This window comes from Pseudopipra pipra, chromosome 28, assembly GCF_036250125.1.
Source record: "Pseudopipra pipra isolate bDixPip1 chromosome 28, bDixPip1.hap1, whole genome shotgun sequence".
Taxonomy (NCBI): Eukaryota; Metazoa; Chordata; class Aves; order Passeriformes; family Pipridae; genus Pseudopipra; species Pseudopipra pipra.
Window position 1 is genome coordinate 4,771,301 of NC_087576.1, and position 18,229 is coordinate 4,789,529.

General features: G+C 51.7%; 1 protein-coding gene across 10 annotated transcripts in view; it reads right to left on the reverse strand.

The window, feature by feature from the left end:
• AAK1 (AP2 associated kinase 1) overlaps positions 1 to 18,229 on the reverse strand; it is an 84,185-nt gene that overhangs the window by 28,429 nt on the left and 37,527 nt on the right. For 7 of the 10 annotated variants that reach the window (XM_064637716.1, XM_064637725.1, XM_064637723.1 and 4 more), the window contains exons 7-17: positions 17,547 to 17,628; positions 15,571 to 15,703; positions 14,245 to 14,348; positions 13,187 to 13,266; positions 11,701 to 11,855; positions 11,325 to 11,602; positions 9,593 to 9,793; positions 6,158 to 6,387; positions 5,344 to 5,501; positions 4,880 to 4,996; positions 3,085 to 3,180 (exon numbers count right to left, since the gene is read on the reverse strand). In XM_064637716.1, the coding sequence (XP_064493786.1) occupies positions 3,085 to 3,180; positions 4,880 to 4,996; positions 5,344 to 5,501; positions 6,158 to 6,387; positions 9,593 to 9,793; positions 11,325 to 11,602; positions 11,701 to 11,855; positions 13,187 to 13,266; positions 14,245 to 14,348; positions 15,571 to 15,703; positions 17,547 to 17,628 (1,634 nt within the window). The remainder of the gene's footprint in view (positions 1 to 3,084; positions 3,181 to 4,879; positions 4,997 to 5,343; positions 5,502 to 6,157; positions 6,388 to 9,592; positions 9,794 to 11,324; positions 11,603 to 11,700; positions 11,856 to 13,186; positions 13,267 to 14,244; positions 14,349 to 15,570; positions 15,704 to 17,546; positions 17,629 to 18,229) is intronic. The other 3 variants (XM_064637717.1, XM_064637721.1, XM_064637718.1) reach the window with 2 other exon arrangements.

Consider the following 18,229-nt stretch of genomic DNA (forward strand, 5'->3'; position numbering starts at 1 on the left):
GAGCTCCAGGAGCTCAATTCCTGGGCACAGACACTCAGTGGCCCCATGCAGTCACCACTGATCAACACTCCATTAGGATTAGTCAGTGCTGACTCCTGCAATAAGCTCATTAAGAACAACTTGGCTCATTTTCCTGCACATACACAAGGAAAAATGTTTTCAGCATGAATATTTAATTCCTCCTTATTTTAACAGATGTTTTGCCATATTTTCACATCCCCCTTGCCAGCTCCTCTCACTAGTTACAATTCCATTAAGAATTGCAGCCAGTCCACACTGGAGGAGGAGGAACACACTGAAAACCATCCCACTGCCCCCTGATGACATCTGTCCTGAGCATGCAGAGGGAAGGGGAGAGGCCCAGGAGGGCTCTGGCCAACACCCAAGTGATGCCACCCACACCTCCAGGTGCCACAGGGAGCAGGGCTGTGCTTTAGGCAGAAAAAGCAGCTGAGCCTTAGCCAGTCCTTCAGCTGCTGCAGGTCTGGAGGGCAGAGAACTCCCAGAACTGGCTCTGTGTGACAAACAGGGAAAACACCCAATAAAACCTCACCTGGGTACTGAAAGCCCTCCTCAACAACACTGCCCTTGCCAGCACAGGGTGAGGGCTCACACTGGAACTTCTGCAAGGGCTGTCCATCCTCCCAGGCTATAAAGACTAAGGTAAAATGTTTTCAAAGCAAGGACATTCACTATTATCAAGGTTTTCTCAGGAATAAAAATACTCCAAATGAAAGGAAATATTCAGTAAGCATTCCAAGAAATTCAGCTGCTCCTGCAAAGAACTGAGGCAGCTTGGTGAGGTGCAACTGGAGATGTTGTGCAACTGGAGGTGAGGTGCAACTGGGAGACTGGAGTCACTCCCAGCTCTGCTGACTCCCAGGGCACCACTAAAACTCCTGTTCACCTGCAGTCAGCACACCCCTCTCTGTGCTGGGGGATGGTTCTGCACAGGTAACACAGAAGAACAAAGAGGACTCTGTTCTACGTGACAGACACAGACTCAAAACCTGAGTCCAATCCCAGGATTTTTATCTTTTCTGTTGAATTTACAAGTGCAGGCAAAACCCTCTTGGTTTTGAAAGCTAAGGGTAAGTCCACAGACCTGGCCCTTGAAAACACTTATGAGCTCCTGGCCTCACGTTTTATGTTAAAAGGTGAAAAATAAACAAGAGATGCCTTGGCAGGAACCTGCAGGAAGCCAACACAGCCACATCTCCTGCGTCCCCTTGGCCCCAGGGAAGGGGATCCACTGAGCTCAACGGGACCAGACACGGGGAGAGCAGCAAGAGAGCACAAGCACATCCAGGCAGGGCCAGCCCTGTGGGCTGAGCAGCCTGGCACCACAGGAACTGCACCAACTGCTGCTCTGATGAGCTGCCCCCAAGGGCAGGGCTGGCAGGCAACTCCTCCACAGGGTTCCTCTGCCACAGAGAATTCCAGAGCTCCCCCAGCTGGAGCTCACCTGCTGCTCCCTGGGGCTGTGCTCTGTGGAAACGCAACAGGCAGCAAGGAAAACGTCCTGGGGTGCAACTGTGAGAGCTGGGAATGATGCTGGCAGGGAATTACACGGTCTGGGTGACAGACTTCAACCAGGAAAAACAACACTTCCAATAGCATTTGAGAGGGGAAGGAAAATGTGCAGTCAGGTGCCTCCTGTGGGCTCTTTTCAAGTCACAGCTGGGCAGGTCACTCCTGGCACGTGCCCACACAGGGGACAAAGCCTCCAAGTTCCTTCTACCCTCAAACTGCAGCATTTGTGTAAAATCCCTTTTGGACCAAACCACACTCCTCATGCTCTTTGAGCATCCACCAGAAGGAAGCAAGTTCCTCAGACTTATGGAGAAAAAGGGATTTATTTTTCTCCTGAATTGCTCAGCTCTCCATGAAGAGATGCCACCTTCACAAGCATGTTTTGGTTTGGGTCCTCTACTGTCACGGCCCCAGTGATCCCCAGCCTGGGCTAAGGACAAGGGTGGGAGCTGCCACGAGCACTTGTCTGGGGCTCACTGACAAGGGACCTGTCACACACAGTCACTGGAGGGCTTAGAGAGACTCCAAGATAAAAACATTCCCATTTTCCAAATCCCACCAATTTGCAAATAAGCTCCTAAGCACTTACATAATCTTGTGCTAAAAAGTGTTGGCTGCTGCAGGCAGAAATGTGCACAGAGGAAAGACAGAAGCAGCACTGCAAAGGAAATGGAAATAGCACCAACTGCACCAGAAAACTTTGCCAAATCAGAAAAGGTCACATGTAACTTGTGCTTCACATGATGCACGAATTGGCAGCAGACTGTGGAAGCCAAAGAAACATGGACTCTTCCAGGAAAGAAGGATTAACAACAATAAAACCTACAATTTCAAAGCTGGAGACCAATTTGAAAAGAGCTTAGGTCAGAGGAGGTGATTAATTACCTGATGGTTATTTTTCACAGAATCATGGAATGGTTTGGGTTGGAAGGGATTGTAAACCCCATCCGGTGCCACCCCCTGCCATGGCAGGGACACCTTCCACTAGCCCAGGTTGCTCCAAGCCCCATCCAACCTGGCCTTGGACACTTCCAGGGATGGGGCAGCCACAGCTTCTTTGGGCACCCTGTGCCAGGCCCTCCCCATCCTCAGAGGGAGGAATTCCTTCCCAATATCCCATCTAACCCTGCCCTCTGTCAGTGGGAAGCCATTCCCTGTGTCCTGTCCCTCCAGGCCCTTGTCTCAAGTCCCTCTCCAGCTCTCTTGGAGCCCCTTTAGGCCCTGGAAAGGGCTCTCAGGTCTCCCCAGAGCCTTCTCTTCTCTTCCCCCAGCTCTCAGTTTTTCCTCCTAGGAGAGGTGCTCCAGCCTTTGAATACTGAACCTTTAAAGACACCAACACTGCTGGCACCAGGAACAAGGAGACAACCCTGGGGTCTGCCAGGAAAACCAAGCACACACATCAGCACTGCCCCCAGCTCAGCTGAGCCTGTCAGTGCCCAGCCCCACTGGCTGAGCCCAGGATCTCAGGGTGCCTGGAAACAGAACCAGAACATTAGGAGGACAAAACCAAGCCCAAGACTCTGCCCCCCTCCACAAACTCTGCTCTGTTACCTGGCGTGTCGGATAACGGGAGAGGAATGAAAGGATCAGGCACAGTCAGAAGAGGAGGGCTAGAGTCCAAACTCAGAATGTCTTTCGTTTTTTCAGCTGGGAGAGAAAAGGAAGAGAAAAGGCAGAGTGAAACAGAGAAGAGGAAAGCAGAAGGCATCGAGCAGTCTCAGCACAGGCACAGCTCAGTGTCAGAGCCCAACAACAGCCTGACAGAACAACACACACACACTCAAATCCAGTTTATGTTGCCAGTGAAAAGACTAAAAAACCAAACAACAAAACCAAACAGCTATTACCATGTAGCTCTCCAACACACTTTAACCGACAGATCTCAAACCACTCCCTGGCAGGGAAGGCCTGTTATCTCCCTTCACAGCAGCACAAGAGGTGAAAAGCCTCAGCAGAGGATACACAGCCCACGTCAGGCCTCTGTGTCTGGAATAAAAGACGCAGCATCTTGTACCAGACAGGCCTGGAAAGACTCCTGTGTTTGAGGAAAGAAAGAGGAGGGCTGGAAGGGTCCAGCCCAGCACCAAGACACCTTCCTGTGCAAAGCCCAGGACAGGAGAGTCGAGGGCACATTTCAAAGACAGCCACTGAAAGAACCGAACACAGAACAGTGACTGGAAAGCCCAGAACGTGCAGAGGCTCCTCAGGCTTTCAGAAGGTACATTACAGCTGAGTCTGGGGCTGCTGCTGCTCAACACCCCTCCACAAAGGCTGATGGAACACCATAAATTGCTCACAGCTGGACAAATGCAGAAAGCAACTCCCCAGAGCGCTCCTGTTCCACGGACTTAACTCCTTAACTCTCAGGTAAGAGCCGACAGTACCAAGCTCAGTTACAAGCTCCTCTGAAGCTCCTTTTATAAACAGAAATAAGTGTAAATGGATCTGTCACTTCTTGCCCCACAAAGGATTCTTCAGTCTCTTCCCAGACTCCTCTCACCAAGGGCTGTTTTGCTCTCATGGGGAGGCATCAAACATTTGTCACCAGTAACAAGGACTGCCCAAGGCAGGGAGAGGATCACTGGCATTTGGAGCTCCTGAAGCAGCTTTCCTACACTGTGCTTGGCAGGTCTGGGCTGCACTCAGTGAGAGCTGATGCTGAACAACTACTAACAAGCAGCAGCACTCACTGAGGTTTTTGGGCTGCTCAGGGCAAAACCTTGGGACCCAAAGACCAAAGGAGACCCCAGACAAGGTCCCACACGCAGAGGCCTCTGCAGAGCAACCCCTCAGACCAGCCAAGGACTCGGGGCCTCTGGACCCACACAGCACAGCCAGTGCAGAACTCACTGCCTTCATCATTTCACATGTCAATTATGAGACTGTGCTGTCCTCTGAGGACTTTCCTTGCTCACTCATCCCTGCCAGCCTCCTTCTGCAGCAGAGACATTCCTATCCCTGCTCCTCTCCTCCTTCCAACAGCTTGACAGCTCCAGCGTGTCCGACCAACGTCTCCGAGGCCAATTCCCTCAGTGCACAAAACATGTTTTACCTCTAATTATGAGCTCCATGGAACTCAAACACACTAAGGAGCTTTCTTGTGAACTTAAGGGGCTCACTTAGTTTCTTTCCTCACCTCTGTCTACAGGCAGTGCCTCCTGCCTCTGCCACCCAACTGTGACAAGGACACGCACTCTTCTACCTTTCCTTTCTACTGCAGTGTCAACCTGTTCCCTACAGCTCTTGGTGCCAAGGCCCAGCTCAGTTGATATCAGTTTTACTTCCCTTTCAAAGGGATCATGACCAAGAGCTGCTGTTTTCCTGCAGTTCACGTTCACTCACTCACCTGACCCGGCGGTGAAGGAGGAGCCCCCGAACGCGTCTGCCTGGGCTGCAGACGAAGCCGGCTGGAAACCTGGAATCAGGTTCTCTGTGGAACTGCCCACCTTTTCTGGAGCTTTCCCTGAAATGCCAGACACTGAGTTAGGGGAAAAACTTCCATTCTGAAAGCAGGCTGCTTATCTATATTGGTTAGGACACTATTTCAGTGTGTGACTTAAGCCCCTTCCTGCAAATTCCAACTTGCAGATGAAGCAAAGTTTAAGCTACAGCTTCTACAGACAACTGAGCAGGGCCAGTGTAAAAGCAGCTGGTACCTCTGCCTTTGAGGTACCACTGAACTGCTGAGCAAACAGAAGGGAAGTGGGAAGGAGGATCACAGTAATAAGGAGCACCTAAGGAACACTGGACCAAAGCATCACCATTCCCTTCCCAGAGCAGGCAGGTGTTAAACCATCCCCACAGACCTACCATCACCCAGCTTTGCAAAGTCCTTGTTCAGCAGCTCCTCAGCTGTGAGCTTGGAGAAGTTATCATCATCAAACGGGTTCCACGTGGACACGTCGGGTGGGTTGTAGACATTCTGCTGAGAGGTCCTTGGGGAGCCCGAGGGTGTGGTGGAAGCAGATCTGGATGTGATCACCCCAACCAAACAAGTCATTAATAACCCATCTGAAATCCTCTGGCCAGCACTACCAGCTGCTCCAAGCTACTGCATTGTAGTTACTTCCTAACTGAAACACTCAGCACCAGTTGCTGCACTTGCATGCCCAGAAATCCGGGAACAGTTCAGCCTGAGCTGCTCCTCAGCTGGATGAGCATCCTGGTCTCAGGGGTTAAAACAAGCATCCCCTTAGAAACAATCACCTGCAGTGCTCAGGTGAAGGTTTCTTGCCTGCAGATACTACAAAAGTGACCTGGCAAGTACTCCTGGGGAATTACAGAATCATTAAGGTTGGAAAAGACCTCCATGATCATCAAGTCCAACTCCCAGGAAGCACTGATGCCAAGCAGGAAGCGTGAGGAGTGCACCAGGGCTACTGGTGAACAGCTGAAATGACACCATGATCCATGGGAAGGCCCTGGGCTTTGGAAGGGTGTGGAACCCCCCAGAAGGACTTCTTGGCAAGTTTTTCAGCAACGTTCTGCCAAGCCCTGAGCTGGTTTCTTGGGAAGGCAAAGACTCATTCAGCCCTCAGAGGTTTGTGCCCGCCTCCATCTCAGAGACAACCAGAGGCTCCCCAGCCCCCTCCCTGCCCTCTGAGGCCACATCCCCAGCACCTACTTGGACTTGTTGAGGCTGGCCTCGGCGGCCGCTGCCTGCAGGAGCTGGGTGGACTTGCTGGCGGGGACGCCGAACACGGCGCTGTGGGTGACGTCGCTGAGGATGCGGCGGTGCCCCGCGCGCTGCGCCTTGGGCGACGACGGCGGGGTCAGGGAGCCCAGCTTCTGCCCCTGGGCCGTGGGAGACGGGCTGCTCTGAGCCTGCTGCTGCTGCCTCAGCTGGGCCTGGGCCTGGGGAGAGAGCAGAGCAGAGCGGCCTTGCTGGGGAGGGGAAAGCAGGGCCGTGCTGGAGGACCCGACCTTGGGGTCACGGGCTGGGGACGGGCTGGAGGGGACAAACAGACACGCAGGAGAGTCGTGGCGGGGGGATTTGCTGCTTTGCACTCTTTCAGGATTACCACAGTTCCACAGGCAGAGACTTTCTCCCCTTGCTGTGGTGCAGCTCTGGAGGCAAAGCCTCCATCAGCATCTGTTAAAGGCTGGCTGGGCTCAAACTCGCTCACAGGCAAAGGGGCAGAGATCCAGAGCAGAGGTAAAACAAGAAATCAGACCACAGCGCACAGGAGTCTTGTCATGGGGACACAGGGAATGGGGATTTGGTGAAGGGCAGCACTGCCTTCAGCAGGTAATGTATGACTGGGACCAAATCCCTGAGGGGGGGAAAATTTGTGCAGAAATCTTGTGCAAAAAACTTTCTCTTAAGGGGAAGGAAAAAAAAAAAAGAAAACAAAAGACCACAGGAGCACCATTTATCATTAAAATCTGGAGGAGAAAACCAGGCATGTTTGGTTTAGGTGTGAGCCAAGACAGCCCACCTACAAACCCCTTGGAAACTGAAAGGGGTTTCCTCACATTGATCTTATTTTTCCATTGCCTCAGTCTTTGTGTTACACTCATAAATACTTCAAATATGGTTTTGTAGTGATAAACAACAGCATCACTTCTGATTGTGTGGTTTTTCAGTCTGTCTGTCAGTGAGGTATCATGGCTGGATTTAAAGCAGGAAAACTGGAATGCAAGGAGCAGCAAGCTGTGCATGTCACCTCCCCTGCCTGGCTCCCTGTTCCCAGCCCATTTCCAACCAAGATGAAGCACTTGGAAAGACCTAAGAGGGCAACAGGAAAGTTACACCCCCAGGGTGGTGCTGAACCTCAGCGGGACAAGGCAAACAATGGTGAACTCTCCTGCTTTTCCTCTGCATTCCTGGCAGATCCAGTCCCTGACCTGCCTCTCCTGGTCACCCACCTCATCCCACTATGTAGGTCACTGCAGAACAGGACATTTGGTGCTGAGAGATAAAAAGGCATCACTGAAATCACAGAGAAGGGAAGGCAGAGTTTATTAAGCTGAAATCACCCAACGTGAAAAGGTTTTGACAGGTCCTGGCTTGGTATCTTCTGCTCAGAGACTCTGCTCTGCAGAGACCAGGCCTCACTATCATTTTTCAGATGAGCCAACCACTGTTTTTCCCTCCTGACTGCAGGAGTGGAAGTGTCCAGATGTGTCCATTCTGATCAGCCTACCAGGGGAACAAGGCTCATTTTCAAGCCAGCTGATTTAATAAAATTAAGGCTGTTCTCGTGCTAGCAAATCACAGCAAAGCTCCTGATTCAATGCTCCATTTCAGGCACTTCTGCTCTAAAAGGAACAGGGTAATAATGGGCCTCACTCAAAACCTGTCTGCACATGCTGAAAATCTCCCACCAACTTCAATAAACTGACCTGCCCTGGGTCATTCAGCAGAACAGGAACAAGAGCAGGAACACAACAGCTCCAAGTGTCCCCCACCCACAGCACCAGCTTAGGGCTGAAAATGCAACAGCAAGGGGGGGACATGGCAGAGCCCTGAGGCACATCAGGGAGCAGAGCAAACTGCTCCCCCAGCACTGCCCAGGTCAGGGCTGATGGAGCTGATTAGTCAAATGAATTCCTGGTGTCACTTCAAAGGAACCACTGGAGAGATGAATTCACTGGCAACTCATGAACAGCAAGCACAGAGTGACCCTCAGCCTGGGCTCCAACAGTGTGGAACAGAGTCATAGAATAGTTTGGGCTGAAAAAGACCTTAAAGATCATCTTGTTCCAACCCCCTGCCACGGGTAGGGATGCCACTCACTAGCCCAGGTTGCTCCAAGCCCTGTCCAGCCTGGCCCTGAGCACTTTCAGGGATAAGTACCCGAAGCAGGTTGTTATCAGACACTGTTTTTTGTACCCCTGCAGCCTGGCACAGCACAGTAACAGGGCTGCTCCCTCCTGCCTGCTGGCCATGCTTTCCTCCCAACACACCCCTAGAGTTAGGGACACTCCTCTGAGCTCCCCAAACCAGAAAGAGTGGATCAGATTGCACAGGAATGGAAACAAAAGGCACAGGTTTCCCCCACAAGCTCTGCAGAGCACTTTGGCTCCAGGCTCCTGCCCCTCCCTGTGGGCAGCTGCTGGTTCCTCCTGCACAAGGCCATATTTTCCATCAAGTAAAGAGCATTTATTTTGGATGCACTTTCAGATGATTAGTAAAGTGGATGATTGATCTATTTATTTTTAGATACGGTGCTTTCAAAAGTCTCCTTTGAAAGGTCTCCTTCCCATAGCATTCATTAAAAAGTTATCCCAATGCTGGAAACAGCCAGGAAGCTGTTTTGTGCCTTCCTCTGAACATCAGACAGAACTTTTCCAAACAAGGAGTTACCTAAAGTAACTCCTTGTGCCTGGTGCCCATCCTGATGTGTTAAGTACAACTAATTTTTAAGAGAGTTTCTCACATGCCTTCTGTGGCAACGTGACAGGGTAGGGATGGAGAGAAGCTGCATTAAGCAGCCACTTAGATCTTCTCATTTGCTTTTACTCATCCATTACTCATCTTCTTTCTGTGGACCCAGAGCACAACTCTGGAGTCCAGCATCCCACTGGAAAAAGAAATCCAAGCAACTGCACATCTCTGAGGCAGCAAGGTCAGTGCTGACACGTCAGTATGAACACACTGGGGCCAGCAGGCTCCTGAATCATGGAATGGTTTGGGTTGGAAAAGCTCTCTAAGGTCATCAAATCCAACCACTCCCCAGCACTGCCAAGGTCACCACTAACCCACGTCCCCAGGTGCCACATCCACGTGTCTCTTAAATCCCTCCAGGGATGGGGACTCCACCACTGCCCTGGGCAGCTGTGCCAGGGCTGGACAACCCTTTGGGTGAAGCAATTCTCCCAATATCCAATGTAATTCTCCCCTGGCACTTACTGCCTGGGCTCTGTGGGTCCAAAAAGAGCTGGATGTGGCACATACCCAGCATACAGGACCTGGCAGAGGAGCACTTGCTAGTGCCCCAAATCCCACTGCCCCGTTCCTTCCCCCAGGGCTCTCCCCAGATCCCACTGCCCTGTTCCTTCCCCCAGGGCTCTCCCCAGATCCCAGTGCCCCATCCCTTCCCCCAGGCTCTCCCACCTGCTCCTGTGGCTGTGCAGGCTGGGCCGTGCTGGGCTGGGCCTGGGGCTGGGCCGGGCTCTGTTGTTTCTGCTGAGCTGCTGCCACTGTCTTCTGCTGCATGGCTGCCTGCTGGGCCATCAGCTGCTGCTGCTGCTGCTGCTGGTAGTAGTTCTGCATGAGCTGCTGCTGTGCAGGGGCTCCTTGCTGCATCCCTGGGAACTGGGAAACAACCGGCGGTTGAGGTGCCTGAGGTGTGCCTGGGAACTGGGAACCACCAGCAGGACTGGGGGCCAGCACAGCACTGCTTACAGGCACTGCAAGTGGCTGCAGACCCCCTGCAGAGGGGTGGTGGGACACGGCCTCCTGCTCTGAAATCAGATCCTGTCCCTGCTACCCCTGCCCAGATGGAGCTCCCCCAGCACAGACTGTCCTGTGCTCCCAAACTCATGGAGCTCCCCCAGCACAGACTGTCCTGTGCTCCCAAACTCCCTCCTCCACATTTATCGACTCTAAACCTTTCACAGAATCATGGAATGGTTTGGGTTGGAAGGGATTGTAAACCCCATCCAGTCCCACCCCCTGCCATGGCAGGGACACCTTCCACCAGCCCAGGTTGCTCCAAGCCCCGTCCAACCTGGCCTTGGACACTTCCAGGGATGGGGCAGCCACAGCTTCTCTGGGCAACCTGTGCCAGGGCCCCTCCACCCTCACAGCCAAGAGTTTCTTCCTAACATCCAGTCTAACCCCATCCTCTGTCAGTTTAAAACCATTTTCCCTGTCACACTCTGCCTGTATAGAAACTCCCTCTCCCTCCTTTTCATAAGCTGCCTTTAGGCCCTGGAAGGGGCTCTAAGGTCTTTCCAGAGCCTTCTCTTCTCCAGGTGAACAGTCCCAGCTCTCCCAGCCTGGCTCCAGAGCAGAGGGGCTCCAGTCCCCAGATCATCTCCATGGCCTCCTCTGCACCTGCTCTAACAGGTCCACATCCTTTCCCCAGGATAGGAAGATTCAGACTTTGCTTCCACTGTTAAACATCCTTTAGCAGAGATCTGTGCTGCTATGAACACCTCAGATAAGCATGTGAGTGTCATCTCTGTGTAATACATCATGTGTTCACAGACCTTCTTATCACCACAGTCTACCAAAAACCAGACCAAATCTTACCCTTGAAAAGGCACCTCAGGCTTCTGGAAGCACAAAAAGGACATAAATTGTACCCTCTGCTCATCAGCTGAGCACTGAAGTGTTTCAAGACCCTGAAACACTTGGAGCTGTAACATCTCAACCAGCACCGCTGATTTTATGTTTGTACATGACAAAACTATCCCAAGGCCTTCCACACTGACAGCTAAAAATGCCAGTCTTGTGTAGCACAGGATCATCAAGTCTGGAAGAGACCTTCAAGATCATTCAGTCCAACTGTGAACACATTCCACGACCTGACCACTCATTCAGTGAAAAACCTTTCTTCTCATATCTAATCTGAACCTCCCCTGGCACAACTTGAGGCTGTTTCCTCTTGTCCTTTCACTGGAGACGCGGCAGAGGAGACCTACACCCACCTCACTGCAACCTCCTTTCAGGGAGCTGTAGAGAGTAAATATTACTGGAGAACTGGGGATGCACTGGAAAATGCCTAAAACCTGCCCCTATTCCCCCCCCAACATAATATACCTCTGTAAAATGCCATAAATACACGGACTCAGCCCTGCAGACGCCGCAGGCACACACCGAGCCGGCCGCGCTCACCCACCTGCTGCGCCTGCATCATCTGCTGCTGCTGCTGGTAGTAGGCAGCTTGTTGCTGCTGCTGCTGCTGCTGCAGGAGCTGCTGCTTCAGGAAAAGCTGCTGCTGATGCTGAGGGGTGGCCTGGGGCTGTGTTGAGGGGACCTGGGGCTGTGCCTGCGGGGCCGGGGCCGGCGCTGCCTTGGCCTGGGGCTGGGCCGGGGGCTGCTGGGGGGCTGCTTTGGGCTGGGGGGTGCTGGCAGGGAGCGAAGGCTGGGCACTGCCCAGGGCAGCCGGGCCTGCAGCTGGGACAGAAAACCCAAAAGGGTGTTAGATCGAGGTGCAGCACAGCCCTGGGGGGCACAGGGCCCACAGGAAGCACAGGGGGAGAGAGCGGCCTCACCTTGGGGCTGAAGGGCTGCCGGGGCCGTGGGTCTCTTCCTGGGCGTCAGGGCTGGCTGGATGGGCAGTATCCCAGGGTTGGGCTGGGTCTGCCCTGCTTTAGGTCTCTGCCGGGGGGCTATGGATGTTTCTGTCGTGGGGATGGGATCTGTGAGCCTGGGAGGAAGAAAAGGAGAGCACTGAGAGCACAGCCAGTGCATGGAATACACAGCAGGTTAAACACTCCTCCACACTCCAGCTGGGTGTGCCCAGGAAAGGGGAAACACTCGTGGGCATCTGGACACACCACACACAACAAAACCTCCCGGATGCACTCACAACAATTAACCCAACACTGTCGCTCTGACTTCTCTGCCAATTGTGGCATCTTCTCCTGTTGGACAGCTGGGACTTGTCAAAAGCACTCAGTTCATTCAAATATTTGATACAACATATTGTTAAATCCACTCAGAGTTCTGAGGGAGCAGATGAAGGACACAAATCAGCTCAGGAGCAGCTGGTACCTTTGGGCAGGGTTGTCTAAATTGCCATCTTTAGATGCACCTTAACTTTGGTACATTTACCCCAGAATCGGGTCATTGGACTCCTCTGAGTTTACTGAGCTCCAAAAATGCAGAGCAGGAGAGAGAAGCAGCCCCTGCCCTTCTGTGGATACAGTGGCTATGATAGGAGATTGTTCCTGACACCTCACTGACCTGACCAAAGTGAGAGTAACTGCACTCAGTTATGAACCCAAACACACCGTGCTGGGACTGGCAGATGGGAGACATCCCATTTCAGAGTCTGAGGAGAGCAGCTGGGTTTGGAGTGCCCACTGTGCACTGCTCTCTGCACCAAAATCACACCCAAGCTTTGTCCAACACAATTTACAAGTCTCAATCACAGAACCACAAGCAGAGCAAGCAGCAGCAGGAGAGGATAAAACCCACAGAGCACAGTGGTTTGTTTCCCCACTAACTGAGCGCTTCAGATGGAAGCAATTGGGCTTTTGTGTTTTCCCCCAAAGGAGTTCCAGGACTCTTGCAGAAATCCCAGTCATTTCGTGCAGTAACTCCTGGCTCAGGTTATGGTCTGTCGAGGGGCAGACTCAGCCACAGTCCCTGCTGAGTCTCTCAGCAGATCTGGGTTCTCCGGGGCCATTCCAGGCCCGCTGCAGTCTCTGCCCTGACTCTGCTCTCAGGTGTTCCCGTGCCTCTGGAAGGATGGCATGCTGGATCCATCCAGGTGCAGGAGCTCCAGGAGCTGCTGTGGAGCAGTGCCTGGGGCACAGAGAGCTGCTGAGTCCTGCTGAACATCCCCCAAATCCCACCCCCTGCAGACAAACCCCCCCTTATCTGCATCTGCTGCCCTCAGCTCAGAGAGCCCGGGGTCGTTCCTGCTCTCAGGACCGTGGTGTTTGTCCCCAGGGGAGCAGCAAACACACCCCTGCTGATCAACAGAGAGACACGACAGGCACAACACAGAGGGGAGCACAAAGCAGGGGGTACCTGGCCTTGGGCTGACTCTTCTTTGCAGCAGCTTCACTTGCTCTAACCGGGTCTGGGAGTTTAGCAGGGATTGGAGAGTTCTGCAGATCCCAAAAACACCCAATTTGGTATTGTGAGGGCAGAAAACAGAGTCAGAAATAATTTGCAAAAGCATCATAATAAAACAGGGAGATTGGGGGATCCCCAAAGCAATTTTTCCTCATGCTGGACACACGACAAACTCCTCAAAGTTCATGTCATGGGAAGACAGTAGATTGGGAGAGTCTTTACAAGGGGGAAAAGAAAAGGCTCATCTTTTTGACCATTTACTACACAGGGAACACGAACACAAAGGTTCATAGCACAACCTGGGCATTTTTAAAAGAAAACCTGGGGGACAACAGCAACAATTTTTATTAATAATGCTATAAAACACGGGCATAATAGTACCAAAACCATCTCTTATTCATAAAGACCATAAATAACCATCTGAACATGGGGAGAAAAAAGCAGGTTTCTATTTACCTGGAAACAACAAAATAAAATGTCTGTCACAGGTGTCCACAACATCGTAAGAAAATAACTGTCAAATATTTTTCAGTTAAGCCTCTAAGAACACACTGAGAAGGGGCAGATGGCTGTGCAAGGACTGATGCAACTGAAATACAAGTCCCAGCCAGCCAACAGACCCCAAACTGCTGTGTTTAAACCCAACTGCACCCAAACTACACACGCTGTGACGAGTGTGCCTGGAAATCAAATTGGTTTCCCAAGCATGGCCTAATTTTCCATGTTCACATGCACAAGATCTCTTGGTTGGCCTCACACTTGGTGACTGGGTGAGGAGGTAAATCAGGGACAAACAGGAATAAGTAACATATGAAAAACCCTGATTCCTGCCCTCATCCTCCCAAAAATCTAAATCAAACAGCACTGATAATTACAAACACAAAAAAAACTACTCTCCTAATTACAGAACTGGGGAACAACCTACAGAATACAGCAAAATGTTCAGCATTGGGCAGTTGCCCCCCAGCCTCCTCCCACAGAGGCCTCCCTCAGTCCCCCCCTCTGCTCACCTGGACGTTCTGCACTGGGCACTCCTTCTTTGCCAGTTTGAATGCAAAGTAGGAGACCTGATAAATGTCAGGTCTCTTATCAGGGTCTGGCTCAAGCATATACCCTGGAAGAGGCAGAGATGTGACATCAGAAACAGAGCAGACAGATGCACATGAGCCAGCTGTGGCAGCTCCTCAGACTGCACAGAATGAAGGAATTTCTCGGGATTGGGGTGGGGAGGCCCTGGCACAGGATCCCAGAGGAGCTGTGGCTGCCCCATCCCTGGGAGGGTCCAAGGCCAGGCTGGACAGGGCTTGGAGCAACTTGGGACAGTGGAAGGTGTCCCTGCCCGTGGCAGGGGGTGGGACTGGATGGTTTTAAGGTCCCTTCCAACCCAAACCATTCCATGATCGTACATTTGGTACAAGCAGGGCTAACAGGGTGCTCTGCCTCCTTCAGAGCACCTGGTCAGGTCAGGGCTCAGCAGGGCTGAGCTGCTCGTGGGCTCAGCTGGGAACGGGGCAGGACAGACAGCCAGGATGGACCAGGACACGTTTTCCAACACAGCTATGACCAATCTGCCTCCAGGGCAAGGAGGGGAAATGCTGCCTGCTCAGGGAATAGCAACTGGGTTTGACTTTGTACTTCCCAGTAAACCCACGGGAGAAGAGCTTGATCCAGCCCCGGTGTGTCAGGGGGGCAGGAGGACAAGGCAGCCACAGACACCACTGCACAAATACCCCACATGAGCAAAGAAAATACCAGGGTGCTCTGCAAACACATCCAACTCTGCGTGAGTCAAGATTGTGGCTAGGAAGAGAAAAAATCAAATGCTGTGCTGGAAACAAGAGAGCTGCCCCAGCTTTGCCAAGAGTAGTGCATTGTACACTTAATTACACATTCACTCTAGTCAGTGGGTTATTTATAAATCATTTCAGTTCTGCTTCCCAGTTCACAGAAGATGAATTCTTATCACCAGTCTAAGTCACTGTGGTTCTTTTCAGTTCCTTATCCAAACAGATTTATTACTGGAGAAATACGTTTCTGCATAAATAGGCTTATTGTGCAAGTTCCTGTAGGACTCAAACCAAACGGTTGTCTGTGTTCCTGCCCTTCCCCAGAGCTCACCCCAGCCTGGCCAAACAGAAACCCCTTTGTCACAGCTGGCCCTCCAAGAGTGATCTCCTAAGCTTCTAAAAGATCACTTTAACCAACCCCTGGGCAAGCAAGTCTCCTAGAAGGAGAGGAGAACTGCTGGTTTTCCTGTGGGAGCAGGGAACACGAGAACAGAACACCTGTGCTGGGTTTTGCCCCGTGGGAGCTGCCTGTCCCTGTCGGACACTCACGGATGAGGCAGTGCATGTCCTGCGAGTGCCGCGAGTTGTCCGGGATGGTGAAGGTGCCGTCACAAATGGCCACCTGGCTCTCCCCAAAGGGCAGGGTGAAGTAGCACAGCTTGTACAGCAAACAGCCAAGGGCCTGGGGAGAGAGAACAGAGCAGGGACTGAGCAAACAGCCAAGCACAGCTCAAACACCACGGCACAGACAGGGAGGGGGCTCCAGCCTGGGTATCCAGGTCCTGTGTGATGTCAGGCCTGCACCCAGCACCCCTGGGATGGACCTGGAACACGGGTCCAGGGTAGGACACACCCATGGAGAGCTCAGCTCTCCCCTGTTAGGGAGACACTGCTCTGGGGGACTGTGTATCATCAGCCCCGCACGGCTCCGCAGAGCACAGCCCTTCATGTCACTGAGCAGGCAAAGCCTCTTTCTGCCACACACCGAGAGGAAAAAGCAAAGGAACAGCACAAATAAATGGCAACCATCATCATTAATACATTTATTCTGACAAAGAGAAGCCCAAACTGTTTCCAAGCTTAAGTTCAAACAACCTTTCAGCTGTTCTAAATAAATGCCTGGGAAATACAGCTCATTCTGCAGCCTGCCAGGCTGTACCACCCTTCCCTCCACTGCCGTGCTGCTTTTGGCAGCAAGAACCACCACCTATTGCAAAAGAAAACACAATTTCTGCACAAAGGGCTAATTATGAAACACTCCCACCACCTCAGAGGGGAGAATAGGAAACATTTCCTAATCCTAAACTACTCATCATCAGCTCATCTCCTCTGTCACAGGGTTTCTCAATTAAACTGCTCTCTGGTTTACAATCACCTCAGCAGGTTTGAAGGGAAGGAAGGTTTGCAGCAGGACAAGCACTGGAACAGGACTGGAAACTGAGGCTCCCTATGCCCACCAACACACACACTGGTCTGGACACTCCAAGGGTCACAGGAACAGAATTCCTGCCATGCCAGGAAGAGCAGAGCCCCTGGATCTCCACCTTTCCCATTATCAGAGGAAGGAGTGCAAATCCTGGCTCTCCTCAGGCTGCCTCTGAGGCCCAGACTGTCCTTTCACAGCTGGACCTTCCCTCTCCACTCCCACCCAGTGCTGTGCCTGATCCCACAGATTCCTGCTGAAATGTGCTCCCACAGGAGCTGCTGCTCCCAACTCCAGCTGAGCTCCCTGAGAGCAGGGGACTCTTCCCAGCAGGTGTCACACCAGCAATTTTCCCTCTTGTACGTGCACAGCTATTGTACATCAAAACCCTTTTTCTGCTTCTGCTGTGTTACTTCCTAGCTCAGGGCTCCAGAAACCACACAAACACGCTCCCAGTTACCACTTTAAACACTTCCAAACACATCTGCTGAACTGCCTCTACGCTCCAAACAGCACAGACTCTTTTCCACCACTGTCCCACCCGAAGGGAAGCCTTCCACCCTGGATTAGGTGAGCCAGGAATGGATTCCACTCCAGCTGGATTCTGCTCTCACCATGAAGAGCACGGCAGGATTGCCCTGATCAGCAGGAATAGCAGTGCAGGAGTTTGGCCTTTGGCCAGTTTGCCAACTCAGCCCTGTGTTACACAGGATCACCCACTCCTGCTGCAGGGAGCAGGTCCATTTGCTCAGGTTTCTATTCAGTTCTGAACAGTAACCTCTATCTCACATGCCTACACCCCAACCCAGGCACGAGAAACTAAAATATTCCAAATTTTCTGCTTTAACTCTTCAGATATGAAATCAGGTTTGCCCTGTTCAATCTTGGAGCTTCATACATAAATTCAAACCCCACGAGAGGAGCACACACATTTCATCCATCAGCCCCCCTGCTCAGCAGGAACTCAGACACATCAGCAGAGGAACTCTTCATTCAGAAATGCCCAGGCTCTTCAGGAAAGCAGGTTAGCCCGGTTTCCCTGCCCTCATGGCAGTGAAGCAGCTGCAGCCTGGCTGGGGGTGTCAGTGGTTTCCATACATACCCATATGTCTGCTTTTGTGGTGATGAGTTTGCCACTGTACAGGTTGACCATCTCTGGTGCTCTGTAGGATAACGTAGTGTACCTGCAGAGAAACATCCATCAGGGAGCTCAAAAGGGGTATCAGAGGCATTTTCACTGTGTCACAGTTCCAAATACATCCAAATTCTCTCTTTCCCTATTCATTTTAGGGAAAAAGATACTAAAGATATCTATTTAAAAAAATCTTTAACAGCATCATGTGCTACATACCTCAAACACTACCTCTACCTCTAACAGTAAAACACCCCTGCAAACTGCCCTGGAAAGCCAAAACAGTAACCACAATACATTCTAAAACAAGGAATTCACTCACAAAAATGCACAGTCATTTTAAGAACTACAACAGAAATATTCAAGGATGCAAAGTATTAACAAGGTCAGTAATCAACTGTCCTCTGCAGTGTCCTCACTGCAGGGCTGTGGCCAACTGTATCACAGATTGTAACTGAATATGTGGCTCCTAAAAAACAGATTTCACACCAGGACTCCTTCTTAGAGCCACTGTAAGCAAGGGAAGGGCCATTGTGTACCTCAAACCAGAGCTGGAATCTGCCTCATTTGATCAGATCCCCACAAACAGTACAGCTGGAAACTGCACCAGAGTTTAAGAGACTCTGCTGATGAGATTTCCTATCAGCAAGTCT